The following is a 21,303-nucleotide window of genomic DNA, read 5'->3' on the forward strand; positions in this document are numbered from 1 at the left end:
TCCCCGCGCCGGGCGTCATCAGCGGGCGCCGGCGGGCAGGCACCGCCCTTCCGTTGCCATGGCCGAGAGAGGCGGGGGGGGGGGGGCGGTGCCCGGCGCGGCCGCGGCCCCCCCGGGGCGGCGGCCGGGGCTGCAGCGCGGGCAGCGCCTCCCGCAGGTAACGGGGCACGGCGGGGGGAGCGCGGCCCGCCCGCCCTCAGCGGCTCGGGGGGCGCCGGGGGCTTCCCTGGGATCCCGCTGCCTTGCGATCGCGGGCACTCGGCACGGCAGGATCAGGATCAGGATCAGGGATGAGGTTTCCCAGGGCTGTGCGGTTTGCCGGTGGGTGGGGAGTCTGCGCTGGACTCGAGCGTTCGGCGCCAAAGTTGGCATCGTGAAACTCGGGTTCAGGAAGAGGGACAGGAGGTTGGAACGCTGGCTGTGGCTTTCCTTAGTCCCTGCCGAGGTTTGGACCGGGTAGCTTGGAACAATGGGCCAATGCGGGATAACTTGCGCAGTGACATTCAGGGTCAGGTTAGCTCTGGGTAGCCTGAGATGGTTGAAGATCAGAGATTCATTATTCAAAAAGACCGCTAAGATCACCGAGTCCAACCATTTATCCAGTACCACCATGTTCACCACTAAGCCACATCCCCAGGTGCTACATCCACAGGTTGTCTGAACACTTCCAGAAATGGCGACTCAAGTTCTTTCTTGGGCAGCCTGTGTCAGTGCCTGGTCTCCCTTTCAGTGAAGAGATTTTTTCTAATATACAATCTAAATATCCCATAACAAAACTTGATATTCCCCCTTGTCCTGTCACTTGTTACCTGGTCTCTCCTCCACCCAGCTACATCCTTCTTTCAGGTGGTTGTAGGGAGTGAGAAGTTCACCCCTGAGCCTCCATTTCTCCATGCTAAACAATCCCAGTTCCCTCAGTTGCTCCTCTAGACCCTTCAGCAGCTTTGGCCTTCTCTGAATACACACCTCAATGTCTTTCCTGAATTCAAGGACCCAGAACTGGTCACAGGACTCAAGGCAGCCTCACCAGTGCCGGGTACAGGGAGACAATCCCTGCCCTGCTTCTGCTGGCCACGCTATTGCTGATACAGGCCAGGACGTCATTGGCCTTCGTGGCCACCTGAGCACACTGCTGGCTCATGTTCAGCTGCTGTCAACCAGAACCCCCAGGTCCTTTTCTGCCCGGCAGCTTTCCAGCCTGTAGTGCTTCTCCCAGCCTGTAGTGCTGCCTGGGGTTGTATCACTGCAAATGCAGGACCTGGCACTTGGCCTTGTTGAAATTCAGGCAGCTGGCCTCAGCCCATCAGTCCAGCTTGTGCAGACCCCTCCGCATAGCCTTCCTGTCCTCAAGTAGAGCAACACTCCCGCCCAGCCTGGTGTTACCAAAGATGTCCCTGCTCATGGCAGGAAGGCTGGACTAGATGATCTGTAAAGGCCCCTTCCAATCCAAACTCTATAAAGAATAAGGTGTTTTATTGGTAGGCATAAAACTCAACACACAAAACTTGCTGTTCAGAAGTGTTGCAGGCGTTTTGAGCAATACAAGATATTTACTCCGAAGCACCATGTTCTGCACCTACAACCACCTAACATCAAAGGAAGTGAATTCTAGGGTGAGGTTCCCTTTATTTTGTTTCCTTGGGCACACCCATACTCTCACTTTCAGCCTGCTTCTTGTGGCACGTAGGAATGGGTATCTGCTTCCTCAGGCTGCATCCTGGGCCTCTGGCAGCAGCAGCATAGAGGGAAAGAATTCAGAAATCTGGACTGTCTGGGGCACAGGCGTTACTTGGGAAAACACAGTGACATGTCAGGACCATTAACATGAGAGAGATGAATATGGGACAGGAAGTCTCTAAGCCTGGCTATGACAAAAAGCTGACATAAAATTTCATAGTTGCTGGTCGCTGGGCACTAGCTCAGCAAGTCTCCATCCAGCCCCCAGGGGCTGGGTGTTTCCATTCTCTGTGTCATTTAGTGTTTGGCACTAATTGCTAAATGAGTGTTTATTGCTAATGACTTCTAAGTCCAGTTTATGCAATCAAGCAGTTGTACAAATGCATTTCAAAATAAATGTATTTCTTATAACAGCCATGCTGTTTTGTGTTACATTCCCACTGATGTTTGCTCTCTGGAGAAGAAATGTGGATATAGGAAGAATGAATATCCTTAGAAATGTTTTCCTTTCTTTAAGGGAGTGTACCAAGCCTCTGAGTATGCTGTCTCTGAAGATTATTCCCTTCAAATGTCAAGGTGTCCACAGAGGCCTTGGGGTCCTGTGACAAGTTTGGAAACTGCAGAACGGCTGCAAGTTCATCGTGAGGCCCGTGAGGAAGGTGAGGTTAAAATCTGCTTGCCACAAGATGCCTAAAATGAACTGTTCTTGATCCAGCTTTGTGGCTCTGAGCTGAACAGGCTCTTGTAAAGCTTGAGTTCACAAGAAACAGCTTATAATAAGATGTCTTTCATCTAATGGAGAAAGGCATAAAAAGGATCAATGGCATATCTGAGAGAAGGATAAAATCTCTGTCTTCTGGAGATATACCTGGTCAAGACAAGGATAAGAACTGCCCTTGAAGATACACTGTGTGGTCAAAACCAAGTTAATGCGCTACAGGAAACCAGGTGAAATTACCTGACATATTTCTGATAGCAGATTAGCTGTGGAAATTTAGTTGTTCCATGTAAATTTCACATCTATGAATAACAATGTGGTTTTGTTTTGATTCCTATGCAAAATTTTCCTTGCTCATTACCTAACAAAATATTTCTTTTGTAAAGCCTGCAGCCAAAGGTGCTTGCTGAGGTTTGAAAGTAAAGCTGTGGTAGATTTAAAAAACCAAAAGGAGGGAAATTATCACTTAGCAGTGCTAGAAATACATCTGCAGTGTAAAAAGCTAATAGAAGACAGGATTTTAAAAACTGAGTTAACCATTCTTTTAAGAATCAATTAAATGATGAACAAGATGATGACACATCTTAAGAGCATCCTCTTCAAACCAGGAAGTCAGCTTTTTCACTTGTAATCATCAAGGGTTCAACTAACAGCATGGAATACACTTACCTGCTTACAGTGCACTGTCTGAATGCATTATACAGCTAATGGCTCCAAAGGAGCTGTCTTTGCTGTGGTGAAAACCCTTGTCTTTTCCTTTGGTGGAAAGGTTGCTTGCTTTCGTCATTTTCTTTATTATTTTTGTTTGCCCTTCTCTGCTAGGATTTTCCTTTTTATAGCTGCCAATCCCTCAGAATTGTTCCTATCTCAACTGAAATTCTTTCAACTGGAATCCATTATTGCAATACTTAACGATAGTAACTACACAAAGCCCATTTTGTATTTTCCTGTAATTCCTGTAGCTTCAGTTTTAACCCTAAGTCCCAGGTGAAGTTTGCCACCTGACAGATTTGTAATTAGACTCACCAGTTGTTTCTGTGGTACTTGGAAGGGTTAACCTCTACACATAAAGCAAAAGTTTGTCCAAAGAGTGGCTCTTTTGAATTTAGCATATGACAGCCTTGGCCGCACATATGGAAACCATCTAAGTGTCTGCAAGCACAGTATTAAAACATATAAAAGCTATCTAAATTATTAATTACCTCGTGTGAATTCCATCTCCTTGATAAATGCTAGAAGATAATTACAAGTGATCTAAATTCCTGCAGAATCATAGTGAAAATGAGGTGGAGAAGAATTAATTTCTGATATACATGACAGGGAAAAAGTTTGCTATTAGCTTTATTCCATCTTCTGTTGCAGATCAGGTTTCAGTCATTCCTGGCATGTGATATAACTATCCCATATACCCATATATCCCATATACATATGTACAATACTGCTAGTTTACACTTAGCCATATTTTTTTTTTAAGCAAGTGAAGTCATCAGCCTCTTTCTTCATGGTAGCCCAGGAGCTGCTCAGTAACTGGATGAAGTCCCAGCTGCAACTGGAGCTGAGCGATGTAGAAGAGGAAGTTGACTCTGTCCTTCAGGAAGAGCCTTCTGCAGCTCCTCCAAAGTATGAGCACTTTGATGGTGAGAGCATTGCAAAGCAGGTCCTGGTTTCCTCTCTGAGACTGTGCTGGGGAAGGAGGCTAGGCTTTATGGTTTGTCAGACTGAAAGGTAACAGTTGTTTTAAAGCCGGGCAGTGGACTCAGTAGAAACAAGATGAAATGTGATGATTTTTGTCCCCCTGATCTTACAGCATCTTGCTGGATGGCTGCATAAATGCACCTGGTAAACATTCAATGTCTCTCTTTGTAAAAGAGATTTTTTTTTTCTTTTGTAAACAGGTATTTTTGAGGCCTGTCAAGTTTATATGGTCCTTTGAGATGCTCAGAGGCAAGACAGTAAAAAATGGATGAAACATTGTTACTGCTCTGGCGTTCAATGGAAGACTGATTAAGGCTGTGGGGATAAATGGAGTGCAGTCAGTGTGTCAGCATTCATCAGAAATGCATTCAGAGCGTGGGGAAGTGATCCCTTTAATTACATTAGGCTTTGTGATCTGAGACAGAAGGGTTTATTCATTTCAGACTAGCCTGAGATAATCTGAATTTCTCATTTCAGACTTGTGCAGCTATCTGGAATGCAAAATGGAAAGTTCCTCTGTCCAGAAATACCTCCAGCATCTTTTGCAGAGTGAAGCTGTGAACTGTGGGATAGCAAAACACCTTAGACTTGAAGAGATCAAGGAAAAAAAAAGACTTGCAGATCCACGAATAATCATGGAGCTCAGACACAAACAGGTAAGCAGGCAAGGCAGCTCAGTTAAAAGGAATAAGGTGGAGGATTATAGGATTAGAGTAAATGCTCAGTGATAGCTCCCCAGTATTATCTCAGAGCCTGCAATAATCTCTGGCTTGGAAGCAACTACCCAAAGATACTCTTCCACAGTTCAGCTGAAACTTTACTGCATTTCCATGTGCGCATCAACCATTCAGCAGTAGCTTGCACAGTCAGCTTTCACCAAAAGCGTTCAGGTTTTCCGCTTTTTTCTGAAGACTGACAGGAAGAGCTGCCACAGCAGTCAGTTCTAAGTTTGCTCCCATTAAGGAATACTGATTAAATTTCACTCTCTCACACGGAGTGTTTTTCTGATCAAGAGCACAGTCTCTCCAGTCAGTGCCTGCTATGGATAGGGTTTCTTGCTTAATGTGAAAGGTGGATTATGACCCACTCTGGCTGTGTACAGTGAACTTCAAATTCTTCAGTCCTTGGTGTTTGCTTTAACTTTTGCCAGTTTTCTCCTGCCTAGGTGAAAGAAAACCGAATGAGGCATCAGAGGGCTTTAGAGCTTCAGAGACAAGAAGAGTCCCTGAAGAAAGCAATTCTGGCTGAGGCCAGGCTCCAAGCGCAAGAAGAGGACAGAAAGAAGGCCCTGCAGGCTAAGAAGGAGGAGGAGGAGATCCAGAGGGAAATAGTAAAGCTGAGAAAGGAAATGGCTGAGAAGAAGCACACCATGGCAAAAGATTGGAGAATGTAAGGAAGGGTGTGCGGGGTGTGGAGAGATAAAAACCACTTATAAGGTCATTTTGTCAAATATAAGAGCAGTGGTGATCCCAAACAAAATAGCTGTTATTGACTTCGAACTCTCCCAAAACCTTTTAGTCCTCTGTTACCAGCACCAGTGGCAGAGTTTTTCACGAGTGGGAAGGTGGGCTAAGAATAGCGTTATCCTTCCCTCAGCCATTTACAATATGTGCACTGAATCATAAAGTAGCAGTGTGTTTGCACCACTGTGCATTCTCTCCATCAAGTCTGTGGCTACATCCAGCTTTGTTAGCATCTAATGCCACATGAAAGCCAATACACAGAAACAAATAAAAGAAAAAAAGTCTGTGTTGAAAGTCTAGTACTTGCAATACTTTCCCTACTATGAAAGAATAAAGAGCATTCTTGGCTGAGAATTCTGCAGGGACATCATTTTTTTTTTCTGTTGAGCTTGGACTGTCACAGAGATCCCACTTTTAGGGATAGCATTTATTTACTTAGGCAGCCCTGGGATGCTAAATCTTCTTATACAAGTGCTTTAATGAAATATTTACTAAAATAATTTACTATTTTTTTCTGCCTTCTATGTTTAGGAAATGCACCAGAATGTTTAATAATCTCTGGCACCCCAAACTATTACAGAGGTGGTTTTTAAGAAGACCAACTTAAAATAATCAGTAAATTTCTAAGATGTAGAGGTGGTTCTCTTACAATTGGCCAAAAAGATAAGGTATTAGATTGTACATCATGATATTAGATCTATGTGTTTGTTCACTTTGCAGGGAGGGGAAGAGGCAAGAAAAAACTCAGAAGCTGTCAAAGCAGGAGGTGTCTGCTGTGTCACCCCCCCTGGTCCTGAAGAGAGAAGAGCAAGAAGAGGAGAAACAGAGAAAGACGCAGGAGTTGCTGCACTGGATTCACACCAGTGAGCAGAGAGTGAGCATCACCTTTCTTTATCTGAGACTCTGAGCTACCTGCCCTTGGCTACCATTTGCAAACCTGAAGTAAAAAGTCCTGGTTATGCAGATTTTTTTACTTTTTTAAAGACATCCTGATACCCGCAAAGTAGGAAAGCAGGGCCAAAAGTGTCTTGTAAGACTAGGAGCAAGAAATCCTGAGGTACCAACCCCACTAGGCCTGAGCCTCAAGTGTATTCAGTGGGACATTTCACACAGAATTGTGGAAAAGACTTGGCTCTCAAGACACATGAGACCATAAGAAATAAGGAGATGTGCAGAGGAGGAAGTGGAGTGAGCTTGTTTTCTCTCAAGGAAGGAAATAAAAGGAGAAAGTGGCAGAAAAATGGCCTGAGAAACCCTTACTGTGTGTGTGGCAATTTTAAAGATTGCCTTGAAGACTCTAGTTCAGGAACAGGGAGAGAGGAAAGAGGAATACTGCAGCCTGGGATGAATATTGAACTGTGGCTCTGAGAGTTGATGCATGCCAGCACATCCACGGTAACAGGTTCCTCAAGGATCCCCTTCCACTGGGTGCAGTAGGATATTTTGTATTACTGCAACAGCTCTTTCAAGGCAAACAAACTTTAATAATTCCTAATAGGAATCTTTGTCTCACCTTCATTATTCAGGTACTAGGGTCAGGTCTGGGTTAAATGTGTATCAAATACAACTAAAGAGTGATTTTTTAGCACTGAATAATTTTATATGAGCAGTCTCAGCATGAGATAAAGTTCAGGTATACCTGAGTGCAGCTATGAATGCCATCCATCACAATGTTTTTAATTAATAGACCAGTCATCATCATTGATATCTATATATCTACATCTAAGGCTTTTTTCAGCAGAAGAATGTCTCTAAAGGACACAAATTATTCACATGAACGCTTCTCAGTGTTAGAACAGGAAAGAACCAATCTTTATTCTCTGACTCCAGTATTTATAGATTCTCCACAATGACCAGGGATTGGATAATTAAGTTACCACCTACCCAATCACACTGGTCCATGTGAAATGTCCATCAAAAGACGTTTCTTAGAAGGAATGTGATAAACAACTTATGTTTATAGAACTTTCATGGGAAAGTAACTAAAACTATGAAAACATTATCAGAAGGCATTAGTTTTCAGGGTGACAGAAGAATCCTGTAGATTTTATGGTGATTCTCCTCACAGCTCAATCCATCTGCCTATCTGCTGGATTTGGGCCTGGCTGCTGTTTAGCAGTACACAACCTCTCTCCAGACACTGTCACAGTCTAAGCTGTGAGGATAAGCCTGAAAGAAACCAAAGAACAATTCAGGACTGGCATAATGTGAGAAGACACAGCTTGGCTGAGATAAGCAATAGTGACATTTTGATTACTTTTCTGAAGCAGAAAGAAACAGCTAATGCATTGACTTTTTGTAAGTCTCCATTTGAAGATTTCAGTGAGAGAGGAATGCAATTAACACAAGGCACTATGACAAAAGGGGAACAGCAGAGTCCTGTAAGTTGACCCACTTGGAGGATCAAAATGAACAGTGTCTGCAGTGACAGGGCTAGAATTATGGGGTAGATGAGATAGCAAATTGCTGCTCTGTACAATGTAAATTACTCCCAAAGGCAGCGAGTCTAATTACACAATAGGGGAAAGGTTTGGCTTCCTGCTGGAACAAGGATGAGCTGAGGCCATGTCATAAATTCACTCTAGGAAGTATCTTGATTTTTGTCTTAAATTTATTTTTTTAAAAAGCAGTAGTTATTCACAGATGTGCTCTTACCTGTAGCATCTTAGACATTTTCTAGTTTTGAAAATATTTTCCCTGTCTCTAGAGATTGTATTTTCCTCACCCCTTTCATTCCTTTATACTTGGTGAACTACATGCATTTCACTCCAAAGCATAGAGCCCCTTCATAATGTCTTTCTAGACCCTTTCAGCTTTTTGTAGAAGACCTGCACATGTTTTACAATACTTCTTTTTAATCTTCAAGATAATTGTTGGAAATGAGGATTCTAAAAAGAATCTCAAAAAGGAAAGCCAGAATAGGCAAAGGGCAGAGAGGATCAGTATTTGTGTGACAGGCTGTATCTTGTTCATTGCTTTTCTGAAACTCTCCCATGCAGTGCTTGCAACGACACTTCTCTGCTTGGCTGAAAGTCATTCTGGAGAACAGAATTAAAATGGGAAAAGCCAGAGCCCTTGCTGACTGGAGATGCCAACTGAAGGCCCTGCGAGCTTGGAGAAACTACACTTGGGCCCAGAAAGTAGAGCAGGAGACACAGCAATTGGAAGTTCATCTCCAAGATCAAAACAGGTAGTGCCCCTTTGCTGTGGAATTCCTCCTACTGCAGCCTTACTTGGGCAGAGCAGTGATCAGGGACTGTAAAAGGAGCTTGTCAGTTATCCAGCAGGAGGGAAACAGCAGCTTTTTTAGAAAATTGCTACACTGCCTGCAGTCTGCCAGAGGCATTGTGGCACAGATGAAAAGGAGGACAGATATAAACATGAGCTTTAGCACTTTCTGACAAGCCTGTGTCTCAGTCGCTATAGGTATCTTTCCTAGAAAACTCACCCTGGCTCGCTCTGGACTCCAGAGAATATGAGTTGCCAAATTTATTCCTGATTAATATATTTGCTGTTTCAGTAGAAGTATAGCAGAGATCATTTTGGCCAGTGCCTTTCATTAGGGAGGCTGTTGGATGAATTCCCTATCATCCAGAGAGGATGCTTCCCTTCACAGGTGTCTGGCAGGCTGCAGTGGTGAGACACTATCACTTCCCATATGCAGCTGGCCAGGGAACAAGATACCTCTTTTGCAGTTATCCTGCATTCCAGAGATGCCACAGGAAATTACAATGTGTGAACCAGCGAAACTTAATTCAGAATAGCAGGCATCCTTTCTGCCCTCCCACTCCTCCTTGGAGGAGCTCGGTCCAACTTCAGCTGGCCTTCAGGGTTAAGCAGTAAACAGACTCAGGAAATGATGTGGCTTCGTGCCTGGGCAGAAGCCTCACTCCTGCCATAACACAAATGTTTTCTCATTTAGGAAAACCCAACTGGCTGTGGAGCACAACCAGCGACACCTCCTGCGCTGCTGTTTTCTGGCCTGGCAGCACTGGAGCCAAGCAGAGACGGAAAAGCGAGAGCTGCAGATCAAGAGGGAGCAGACAAAGAGAAAGATGGAACAGCTGCTGGAGGCTGTGTCACTGGGGAAAGGTGGGGACAGGCCACTGGAGGCTAACAAGCCTGGGACAGCAGAAGTAAACCAACATCAAGATTTACAGCAAGACAAGGTAAATCCTCCTCATGTAGTTTTGCCTGTTGGCATAGCAGTACTCTTAGAAAGTACTTACTTTATGCAGTCTGAAATAAAGAGTATATTGTTCTAGAGAAAATCTTCTTTCCCAGGGTGACCCTCAAATACCTGCCTGCAACTGTTCAGAAGTCTAAAAATCAGAGACAAATATGAAGGACAATGGATGAGTTTTAAAAATAATCTCTAGTGCTGCCAAAGAACAACCCTTCATGTACTCTGAGTCGCAATGAGCATGCCACCCCCAGATCACTTTTACTGAGAGATTAGTTACATCTTTGATGCCAGCTTAGGCTTAAAAAGAATAACTTGACTGCATGACAAGAGATACTTTTCATGCCAATGCAGCTTTCCTACTTTTAACTATGGGGGGAAAAAAAAAGGTTGTCACTGACTGTTTCAGGATTATGCACACCACAGGGAGGTAAGAGAGGAGAATCAGAGGTTGCTTCCTTAAACTGTCATTTGTCAGGTTGGATCCCCACTTTCCCTTCTGTCTATAAAATCTGTACCATATCAGTGCCCTAAGGTATTAGAGCTCTCACACACATATTACAAGTCAAGCTGCTTTCTGTTTGCTTGAGTGTAAGCAAAAGTTTATTTCTTTCAGTGCTTATACTATCCTAGTAGGCCTGTATTTTTCTTCTGCTGCACTGGTAAAATTTGTGCTCAAGGAATGGGACTGAATTTAGGGTTTGACCTAGAAAAGCAGACCTTACAGCTAATGCCTCTTTAGAGAATGATCATGTGTCAGAAAGGTACAGCCTCATTCCCGACTGTGCCCCTGTTTTTTGGTAACATTTATCAAAGCTGGAAAAGAGGCATAAGGAAGCACCTTTCAGGCTTCTCTTCCATCTAAAAGGGGACTGTTCAGTAGATCAGCTGTGTATCACTTGAACAACTGTTTTTAATTTTATTCTCCATCTGAGCAGGAACAACACAGTCCAAAAGGGAGTGTGCTAATCCCCAAGAAATGAGCTGTCCTAAGATGTGCTCCCTAACAAAATAGTCAGGATGTATTCCTGCCAAAGCTCTTGCCTAATCAGGATTTCTTCCTCCTGGTGAAATGGCACTCAGCTCCTTAAGAGTTCTTTTCCACAGCCTCCATTTTGTGCATAATGGGGCCCCTCTGGCCTGCCTGGATAAAGATTGCATAGCTGAGATTACCCTACTTCTCAGGCATCTCACTAGATTTGCATTTTAAAAAAAACTAAGCAGGAAGGGCAGAACAGTGCTTGGTTTTAAGCAATGCCAAATTTTCCTCATTTCTTTTTGTTCTTCTCCTAGCCAACTGAAACTTGCCTCATACAGAAAGAGCCTGATCAGACCAGAGAGCAGTCTTGTTGGGATGTTGTTCGCACATCGCATTTCTGCAGAAACCCCAAATTTGCCTGGGAGATTACAATTAAACATGCAGCCCTGAGTGCCCAGGACCAGGCTATGTATATGAATCAAATAACCACAGTCCTCCAGCAGTTTCAGGCACCCAGTCCAAAGACATCTCCTGCTTATGGTAGTCGTTTTGAGCACCGTCACACCTTCCAGCAACGTGTGATTGAGGAGCAGAGACAGCAGCTTCAGAAACAGCAAGAGCTGATCCTTAAACTGCAGGAAAATCAGAAGCTGAGCAGAGATAAAGAAGAGGCAGCACAAGCTATGGCTGTAACCCAGACGTTTAACAATTCTGTTTCTCAAACCAGGGAGGAAAAACAATCCAGATGCAAAAATACAACCCCTTTGAGGTATGTGCCCTCAATAAAGCAGGGTCAGTTAGTCATCATGTCTCATTCCCACTCAAGTTGAGCCAGAATTTGCCAGGCACAACATTTCAGTTATGCTAGTGCTATCTGCTGTTCTTCTCAGCTGTGACTTAGCCTCAAAGCAAGTATCAGACTGGACACAGTTCTCTCCTTCTCCCTCCCTGCACTGGCTCAACATCAGGTGATCCATGCAGGATCCACTTAGAAACAGTTCTAACACTAGTGTCCCCCAAAGTAGCAGTAGGGATCTATTTAGTTATGGAAAAAGCATCATCCTCCATATTTCAGACCATGCAGGAGCCCTGGAACTCAGTTCCTTTGCAAGGATGCATAAGAAAGGTGCATCAGACACAATGCAACACAATGGAGAACAGAAACTACAAGGCCAGAGGTGGTAGGTGTGAGATGTAATTTGACCACATTCACTGAAGAATTTCCTTACTCTTTTCTTTCATAGCCCACCTGATTGTCATGGGCCAGGAAACACAAGGGCAGCAATGCAAGGCAGGAGGCCCTCCAGCCGTCTTACCTCACCTCATCCCATACTGAAAGGTATTGTTCTAGATAGCAAACACCGTTCCAGAACACTTTTCTCAACAGCTTGTATGGAAGTGTCTCTTCGCCTCAGCTTTGCTGGTTGATAATACTGTGCAAGTAAAATTCTGCACTTTCTTTCCCAGTCTGATGAGTGCTGTAAGAGAGGGAGAGCTGTTTTCCTGTCTGAGTCAGACATCTGTAATACCTGGGACACTGCAAACCCCTCATGTCCACACTTAGTACACTGTTGTGGCAGTTACTCTTGACCCTTGTGGTTGTCTCAGCTGTGACAAGACTCAGAGAAGCTGTTCAGGGTTTTTTGCCATCAGTCTCATTCCCTTCGTTATGCATCCAAGTAACACTTAAACTAACCAGTCATTTTCCTCCAGCTTTGACAGAGGTGTTGAGATTTCAGAGGGAATTAAGTGCCTAGCCAATGTTTTATGAGACAACAGTAGCCAGGCTGGAGAAGGAACTCCAGATCCCTGCCTTTTGTAAGATATCTCCCCTTCTCTGGCCACACTGGAACACAATAAACATGCAACATAGCCTTTTCATCAGTAAACTAGGATCAGGGATCTGTTACATCCCTAGGTGAAGTTCTGTATCAATGCAGGGTAGTGACAGTCTGCATGAAAGGTTTGTCTGGAATATAATCATTGTGATGTTTCAATACTTTTGGGATCAGCAGACCTTTTTGGCCATGACAGCTGGGCATTAATAGTTGTCTTTCACAACCTGTGTTCAGCTCCAATGCTATCTAGTCCAAGCCATCATGCATCCTGATTGTCCTCAACTCTGTACACCTTAGAGACAGCAAGCACATTTTTCAGAGCATCCAAGCACTTGTGTTTAAAGATCCCAGGAAAATTCAGTGAAGAAGTTATCACTGAATGATTTTTCCTTGGCATAGAATCCTGGGACAGCTGAGAGGAGAAAGGAATCTGAAGAAACATACTGTGGTAAAAACACTTCAATGCCTCCCAGTTATCGATTGCTCCAGCCTGTGCTTTGTTTGCAACTACAGAGGACGCAATCACGGGTTCCCAACTCCTCTGCATATTCTGTGTGTAACACCTTTGCTGATGGCCAGCAAGATCACTCCATTTATCTTGCAATTTATCTTCCAAAAGAAGCATTAAGCACTAGTTTCTTACTAGTGGGACCAAGTACCTTTACATCACTGTGATAATGATGCTGTCATGAAAATGCTTGTAAATAAGCAGTTAGAGCTTACTGGAGACCTCAGAGCAATTGCTGCTAAGTCATGTGCCCTGAGCCTCAGCCCTCAATCAGGAAAGGCAGGGAGGGACAAACCCTCTGAACACAGCTTCTTTCATAACTGAGCCTCATGGTTGTGACTGTCAACCATGGAGGGTGGAGAGAAAATAATTGCCACGATCTTGAGTCATCTCATAAATGTTTATAGGTTCCTTGTTCATGACGCTGCTGGATGCAAGGAGAAGCAGGAAGCAAGTCCCTTTGTGCTAGCATTGCCAAGGCAGTGGGGGCCTGGCATAGAGTGATGCATCCTTGTTCACCTAAACTTCTGCACCATTACACCACAGCTCATTTCCACTAAGCTTTATGTCCTTTGTTTCTGTAGGGATGGAGGAGAGAGCAATTCAGCGGGCAGAACAGAGGAAGAAAATAGAAGAAGCCAAACAACGAAAAGCAGAGGAAAAACTGGTAAGGGAAGTGGAAAATGAAATAAACTGTCTTTCATGTCATTCCAGTTATATGAAATGCTGATTTAATCCCAGAGTCAGGGACTGAGAAAAGGCCCTTTATCCAAAGCAGGAGTTTTATGACTTGTGCGAAAGCAAATGTCCATCACACATCAAAAGAAGTAGTTACCACTGCTTTTGCAGCACCAGCCCTGCTGTATCGTAGGCAGACACTTCATTTTGAAGCTGCAGTTCTAGAAGCAGCCTCCCTTACCACCCCATAACACTTTTTTCACACATACCCCATGACTGTAGCTTGTCTTTGCTGAGAATGGTAAGGGTGGAAGTGCACACAGAGATCCACTTGGTGGGACTTGGCAGTGGTGGGGTTCCCCTCCCTGGCTTTCCTCTCTGGTCACATGCAGCTTGAGGAAATGAAGTCTCACCTAGTAAAAATCTGCATCTTTCGAGCAAATCTCTGCTGAAGAAGGAAGATAGTTAATACACAAATTCTGTGATACACATCCAACAGAGAAGCCTTCTTAAGGTCAGGGTATTAAACTGTTATTGAAAACATTGCTAGTAAATTGCGTTAGGATTAGAAAGTGGGATCTTCAATGTTCAGGTACCTGTAATGCTGCTTTGCATGTGGAAATTAAATTTGAGAGCAGAGCCTAGGGATTCAGAACTGACTTCAGTAATCAAGTTTTCAGTAAATGACTTGGTGTATGGTTTACATTTTTTTAGAGGAAGAGTGGACAAATACTATAACTTAGGGCAAAGAAAGATATACATGTACATACATAGAAAAATAGATAGAGATATGTTTATAGGTAGTAAAAAGGACAGTCCCTCCCTCCCTGTCCCTTCCACAGTTCACTCTTGAGCACAGATCAAGTCTAGTGTGTGAGATTTCACCTGTTGAAGTTTCATGTGCTGGTCAATATTAGAGGAATACTAGGGAAGTTTAAAGATCTGTGTTCATGGAAAAGGTCACATGAAACAAATTGAATTTCACCTTTCTCCATTTCAAGGCCCAGCTGAAGGCTGAAGAGGAAGCACTACAGAGGAAGGAAGCTGAGGAAAAGAAAGCACAGCAGGAGAAACGCCGGGAAGAAAGAAGGCAGCAGAAGCTGGTGACCAAATGCCTCACCTGTTTCTTCCCCTTTAGCAGAGATAGGGAAGAAGATCCATAATCTACTGGTACTTAGACAGCAGCCAGAGTAACGTGAACAGAAGGTCTTCACTGGTAGAGCAGAGTTCCACAGCACAGCATCCACAATACAGACTCACAATCCGCCCCCTTTTCTGGCAGTGTTAGGGGAAGGGCTGTGTCCCAAATGTACTATGAAGTATATGCTGTCTGACTCCTCAGCAGGACTAGGGGTCCCAGCTGCTGGACATTCTCTGCTGAGATACAGCCACATAAGCCCCTCACAGTGGCAGCATCTTCAGTCTACTCTCAGATTCCTTCCACTCTAGTCACCCCAAATGTAATCAGTGATACCAGTCACAAACACATGATTCGGAAGTAAACACGCCTGACAGTTATGTCAAGGGTACCTTTTCCTCTTGGAGCTAACCTAGGAATAGCTGCACTTCATTAATTGTTACTTGGTGTTGTCCTAAAAACCCAAATAGCGTGTTTGACATCCTACAGGAATTCAACCTACAACTACAGTTATACTTGGATTGAATGTTTTAGAATGTTTGACCTTTATCCCTGAGTATCAGTCAAAAGTAGTGTTACACAGTTACAAAATACCCACATCCCTCCCCTGCTGTTTAGGCTAGATTAAGTGGTAGGGTCCATGCATAAACTCAGAATAATTTTTAGACATACTTTGGACTTCAAAGAAGGTTCCTGCTACATCAGCACTTGAGGTAGCCACAGGTGACATGTCTGTTACAGTAACTCAAACTGCAGTGCTGATTCACAGCCCAAGGGAGTGTCCAGGCATACCATCATCTCCCAGGAGAAGACAGTTTGCTTTAGGACACGGGTTCTACTGCATGGGGTCATGTCTGGTCTATGTTGTTAAAGATGATGCAGATCCCTATTTCCTGTCAGATGAAAAGCTCCAGCTCCAATATGATAATCTACTGTCATTGCTTAATACCCTCTTCATCCTGAGGGAATTAAAAGTACTGGCTTTTTGTATTGCAGAAAGAACTGGAGAAGCAGAGGAGGCTGGAGAAAGAGCAGCACCTCCAGAAAAAGGCTAGAGATCACTATGAGAAGGTCCTTCTCAGAAAGCTGGGCATAGTGCCATGGAAAAGGCTGAGGGAGCAAGCCAAGAAAAACCTAGTGGTAAGTGTTGAGGGTAAAGGAAATGACTGGTGCCATAGGAGAAAGGGGAAAAGTAGATGCAGCACTTAGCAGAAGCCTTAATAGGCTTTTAGGCCAGGTAGAGATGGAAAAAGCAAAAATTGTCTCAGCATACCCTGCCTTATATTAGTTCTTTCAGTCAGCCCATCTGACAATCATGAAAAGCCATTAAAAACCTGCAGGGATGGCATCCTCATTTATAGCTGATTAAACAGGACTAAACAAAAAAAAGAAAGTTACATGGCACGTGCCTGCCAGTTCTCTTACTCCACAGCAAAGCTCATCAGTGAGATACCACCAAGCAACTTTAGCTGCAGGAGTTAACCCCAGCCTGTCATCAGGGCTTTCACTCTCTCTGAAGTTGCTGGTACAGAGTTGGCCACTGCTAGTGGCAGGACACTACAGGTGACAATCCAACAATCTGTTCTATCCTGGCCCTATCCTCAGTGCAGAACAGCAAGTGGCAGCTTCTAAGACCTCGATGCAGAAATATTGCTAATGAAACATTTCCTCATGTGACTGACTCGGCATCCCTTATCAGGGAGAGACTGATAACACTCAGCTGTATCCTGAAGATCCAGTCAGAGCCCAGGGCTAAGTTGGAAAGCTTCCATTTAAGTCACTGGCGCTGGAGCTACTCACAGTACTTCACCAAATGCACATAGGCCTCCAGCTGGGAAGAAGTAGGTGGATACAAGCTGTTCCATATGTCCACCCCACTGGTCAGCATTATGGACAGGCTTGGACTAAGCTGTTACAGGACATGCCTCTGCCCCATTCACAGTCAGTTAAATTGAGCATTTTGTTCAAAAGGGTATTCTCTAGAAGTGATGCAGCAGTGGCCTTGTAGAGAGACTGGTCTTGCTTCTTATGCTGACCCCTCTTTGTGGGATCCTTTAAGTTATTCCAGCTGTCAGAAATCTGGATTTGGGTAGCTCCAAAAGGCTGAGATGATTTTCTAGTGCACTCAATTTTCTGTGACTTTATATTTAGGTAGTCACCAGTTCAGGTAACCAGCTACTGTCTCTGCTGTCTTCACCTAGGTGGCACAAAGGCACCACAGCTCGGGCCTGCAGAGGAAATGCTTGATGACTTGGCTGCAGGTCGCCCAGCAGAGTCTCAGGGAGAAGATGTCTCGGGCTGAGGACTTCTATTCCCATATGTTACTGAGATGGGGCTTCAGGAACTGGCTAAAGGTTGGCCTGCACTATAGTGAAAAAATGATACCAAGAGAGCTGGCTGCTGCCACACTTCCCTCTCACCACAATGCCAATTCACTCACCTGTAGTACAGCCTTTGCAGAGTTATGCTATCCCCATTCCAGCAACATTATTCCCTTTTTCAGAGACCTTCCCTCAGTTTTTCACTCTCTTCCACACACAATTTTCTCTTATGGTGCTCCTCCACCATCCACTCTCTCATCCTGCTCCCTCCTGATTTTCTTACACTCCTGTGCCCACTACCCTTCACTGCCACAGTCTCAGAACTGCTGTATTTATTGGGCCAGAGGTTGGGAGAGAAAAGGAGAAAAAAAGCCATTCTCACCTGTTTCTTTGTCTTCCTCCCCAGTACAAGGATTATCTCTCTACTCAGGACGAGAGAGCAAATACCTTCCACACAGTCTGCCTCATGAGGAAGTGCTTCTGGGCGTGGTTTGATCATACCTTGGAAGAAAAAAGGGCCTTACTGGAGAGGCTGAAGATTGCTGCTGAACACAGTAACAAGTAAGTGTATGCTCTTATCAGCAATTATTTTTACTTATGTATAATATACCCTGTAGATTATTTTAGGGACTACTTTTGACAGGCCAGCTGCTCCCCAGGAACACATGAAACAGGTTCTATACTGCTGGTGTTTTGCTTCTGTGATATGCACAGACAGGATCAGCAGAGGTTTATGCTAAGTTTCCATGAAGCCTGGAAAAGAAAGTGTAATGGTACCCTTCACAGGACTTCTGAATCTGAAAAAAAAAAGAACACAGTGAAAGCCTAAGTAAGGATAAGAAGCTGAAACTTTCTAAGCTGATTAGCAGATCTGGCCATGCAGCTTCTGCTAAAAGCTGCCTTAGGAAAATCTTTAAGTACAATTATAGCAAGCCAAATGATTGTGAAGGAATTACATAGTACGTTTTTGTCCACAGCAGATGATTTAGTTCACAAATCCAAAGGTGATCAACTAGAAATCCTATTTAAGGAGTCTTTACATGTATGCCATCACCAGTCTGACTTGGCAGCAAAAACTAGAGCACTCAGTTCTACCAATCATGTCTGGAGCTGGACACACCAAATCCATTGCTTGCCCCATAAAATGCATTCTAGCAGAAGAAAAATCTATTGTCAAAATTCAGCAGAAAACAGAAGTCTGTTCACCTGCCTCATCATGGAAGCATGGTAGCTGCATGCAGTCATGAATAGGCTGTGCCTGTGCACAGCCCCAACAGGATCTGCAGCACCTTGGAGGAAGAATAAAATAAAATTCACCTCTTATGTGGTAGAGCAAACCTGTTCTAGCTTGCTGTGTCAGTAAGGTCTGAATAGTGCACAGTTTAACAAGCCAGCAAACTGGAGGAACCAGGGGAAAGTCAGACCCAGGAAGAGACTGGATTCATTCTACATATGACCTCCTGTTAGGAGCATAATCACCTGACATTCTCTATTTCTTTCCCCACTTGCAAAAGGCAGTTCAGACCTTGCCATAACAAACTCTTCCTTAGACAGGACTGTGGTTCCCTATTGCCCATATGGGAACCCAGGGTAAGGGCACCTTTGATGGGGTGATTAAAATCAGGTAAGAATTGAAGCCCAGCTGCCTGCATTACCAAGGGTTTGGTTTGGACCAAACGAGCCTGCATTTTTCCTAAAGAAACTTCTTTGAGAGGCCCTGTTTATTCTTCAGAAAAACTCTTTCATCTTTAGAGTGCTAAGCAAACACCAGCTACTAAATCCTGTCAGAAAGAAGAGCAAAATTTTTGGTGGAGAGCAATAGAAAAGGGCAATATGTTATTTTTTTCCCCACCATGATTGACGTATCAATGAAATGGTCTGCACGTAGATGCTTAACATGTGACAGCCCTGACTAACAGCAGAAAGGACAAATCCTCAAGATCTGAATTCTCCCTTCAAACAGAAGTTCTCTTTTGATTGCTTGTTATGTCATGTACACATCTGCATGTTGTCACTTTGTTCCTTGTGTCTCTGATTTCTTGCAGGAGACTTACACTGAACACATTCAAGGCATGGAGGCAGTACCCATTACTGATGAGAAAGGAAAGGGAAAGAGAAGAAAGAAGAAACCAGCTACGCAGGAGAGTAGCTGAAATTCTCCCCAACTTCCAAACATGACAAAAGAGAGTCAGATGGGATGGGAAGGAGACAAGACCAGTTCTGTTCCGTGCTATCTCCCTGCTGACTGAAACAAGTCCAGGGGGAAGGCTTACGAAGTCTAGAGGGTCTTAGAGACAAAGGGAGCCCCCTGTGGTCACTGTTGTTTTAAACAAAGCCTAGATGGAAGCTTACCTGACAGTTTAGTGTTGCATTTCAAGAAGTCATTCCCCTCAAGCCTCTGTAGGGGTGTCTTGGCTGGTGACCATGAAGGCCAAATAACCAAAGCTTAGCACAGGGTATGTTTGAGGCCAAGGCCATTTCCACATGCAGAGCTGCAGCAATGACATCAATCCTCCTCCATCCAAGGAAGCACAGAATTGAACTGCACCTCTTTTTGCCTAAGAAGTAATCTGGTGCTTTTTTGTTGGCAATACTCTGTAGGGTGACAGCTTGTCCAGAGGGCAGACAGACCTGACTGTCAGCTGACCCCTAACCACTGCTGTGAACTTGGCCACCCAGAGCACAGTTTCTAGCTAATTGTGCCAGGAAAGTTTGGATGAGAGGAGGAAAGGGAAGAGCTGTTTATGCAAACCATATTTGCTAATGATACAGATCACATCATTGCATATGGAAAGTCTAAAACCTGGGTTCTTTTGCAAGAGGCTGCCTTGTGTGCAGCACATGCTTTGAGTGTGGTATCAAGCAGTGATCCCAAGTTTATGAGCCTCAATTGTCATTTAAACACTGCCCAAGCTGTTTAATATTTCAGGGTATATCGTGTAAGTTTGTCTGGGCTGTTTGATCCAGTACTTCAAAGAAACAAAAAGACAAAACTCCATGAAAAAGGTAGATTTTAGCTTCTACAGAAGCTAAAGCTGACATGATTAAAATGAAAGTTTCACACACTACTGTTTAACCTTAACCTGCAGCATAATGCAGACAGGGTAATGCCATTCAGGTACACTATGTCTTAGCAACAACATAAGGCAGGAAGCTGGAATCACTTCCCCCTCACAGGCAAAGCGCTCCAAAAGCATTTGGCAGTACAGGAAGTACTTGAGTAACACCAGAAAGACAACAGTTTACTGTTATCTTCTAACAGATGATGAGAAAAACCCATATATACACTGAAAGTTTCCAATAAACCCAAATCTGAAACGAATACAACTGTGCTTTTGGTGCAGATTGTGTCAAGCCAACTGAATGGCACTGGACAGAAGGCCAGAGCCAGGGACCTAGATGAGCACTAAGTATTGCAGACAAAGTGGCATAGGACAGGGTGGGTGCCCAAGCACAGCAGCACACTCCAGAGCTTTAGCATTGGGAATTTGTCCATGTGGACACAGGGATGTGGCCAGAAAAAGGACCCTGCCTACAAAGCCAGGCTGTCAAGCAGGGTGTCGGTGCAGCTCTGAAGACAGCTGTCACTCCCAGGTACATCCCACAACTCTGCAGCACCTGAACATTCCCCATCTCCCAAAGGCATGGGGCAGACCTGACCAGCAGCAGGTCAGACGAGCGCATTCTCCAAGCACAGAGAGCTGGAGGTGCCTGCATGGAGTGTGGGCGAGCTCAGACCATCTGGCTGCATTAAGAGGCAGATTGTGAGAGGAAGCACAAGCTGAGAGGCTGGATAACTTGTGTTGCAGGGAAGAGCGGGGAGTGTTTCTTGCAGAGGACTGAGCCAAATAGGCAGGGAAGAGCAGAGCTCTCGAAGTAATGCCCCAGTGCAGCCAGCAACCCACTTGGTGCTAACAGCAATCCACTTGCTCTTAGAACACCCTTCCCCACTGGAAGTCTCTGCCATGTAGTGCTCAACGAGCTCCTGAAACTCCTGAATACTCCCATTTTTCTGCTGCAGTTTTCCTCCCTACTGGGGTTTGACAACAAACACAGCAAGGAAAGTCTGGCCCGCCCTCCACCTGGATTTACAGTGTAAGGACAA

The 21,303-nt window shown here is 44.4% G+C and overlaps 1 protein-coding gene across 1 annotated transcript; it reads left to right on the forward strand.

Annotated features, from left to right (window-relative positions):
• Positions 1 to 477: 477 nt before the first annotated feature.
• CCDC191 (coiled-coil domain containing 191) lies at positions 478 to 20,459 on the forward strand. Its single transcript, XM_005523914.3, has 16 exons — positions 478 to 513; positions 2,195 to 2,336; positions 3,904 to 4,032; positions 4,568 to 4,746; positions 5,256 to 5,479; positions 6,274 to 6,427; positions 8,553 to 8,743; positions 9,476 to 9,722; positions 11,030 to 11,484; positions 11,960 to 12,054; positions 13,646 to 13,728; positions 14,741 to 14,842; positions 15,874 to 16,017; positions 17,079 to 17,231; positions 17,605 to 17,759; positions 19,244 to 20,459. Exons 1-16 carry the CDS (start codon positions 478 to 480, stop codon positions 19,374 to 19,376), a joined length of 2,622 nt encoding a protein of 873 aa, XP_005523971.2. The 3' UTR covers positions 19,377 to 20,459.
• The last annotated feature ends 844 nt before the right edge of the window (positions 20,460 to 21,303 follow it).

Source organism: Pseudopodoces humilis, chromosome 2, assembly GCF_049639895.1.
Source record: "Pseudopodoces humilis isolate 2021_Gansu_Grassland_sample_001 chromosome 2, ASM4963989v1, whole genome shotgun sequence".
Lineage (NCBI taxonomy): Eukaryota > Metazoa > Chordata > Aves > Passeriformes > Paridae > Pseudopodoces > Pseudopodoces humilis.

Coding starts and splice junctions, on each gene's coding strand:
- CCDC191 (XM_005523914.3), top strand. CDS start 478: ATGCGGGATAACTTGCGCAGTGACATTCAGGGTCAG. Junction 514..2,194: donor GCAGTGACATTCAGGGTCAG/GTTAGCTCTGGG, acceptor CCTTTCTTTAAG/GGAGTGTACCAAGCCTCTGA. Junction 17,232..17,604: donor GCTTCAGGAACTGGCTAAAG/GTTGGCCTGCAC, acceptor CTTCCTCCCCAG/TACAAGGATTATCTCTCTAC.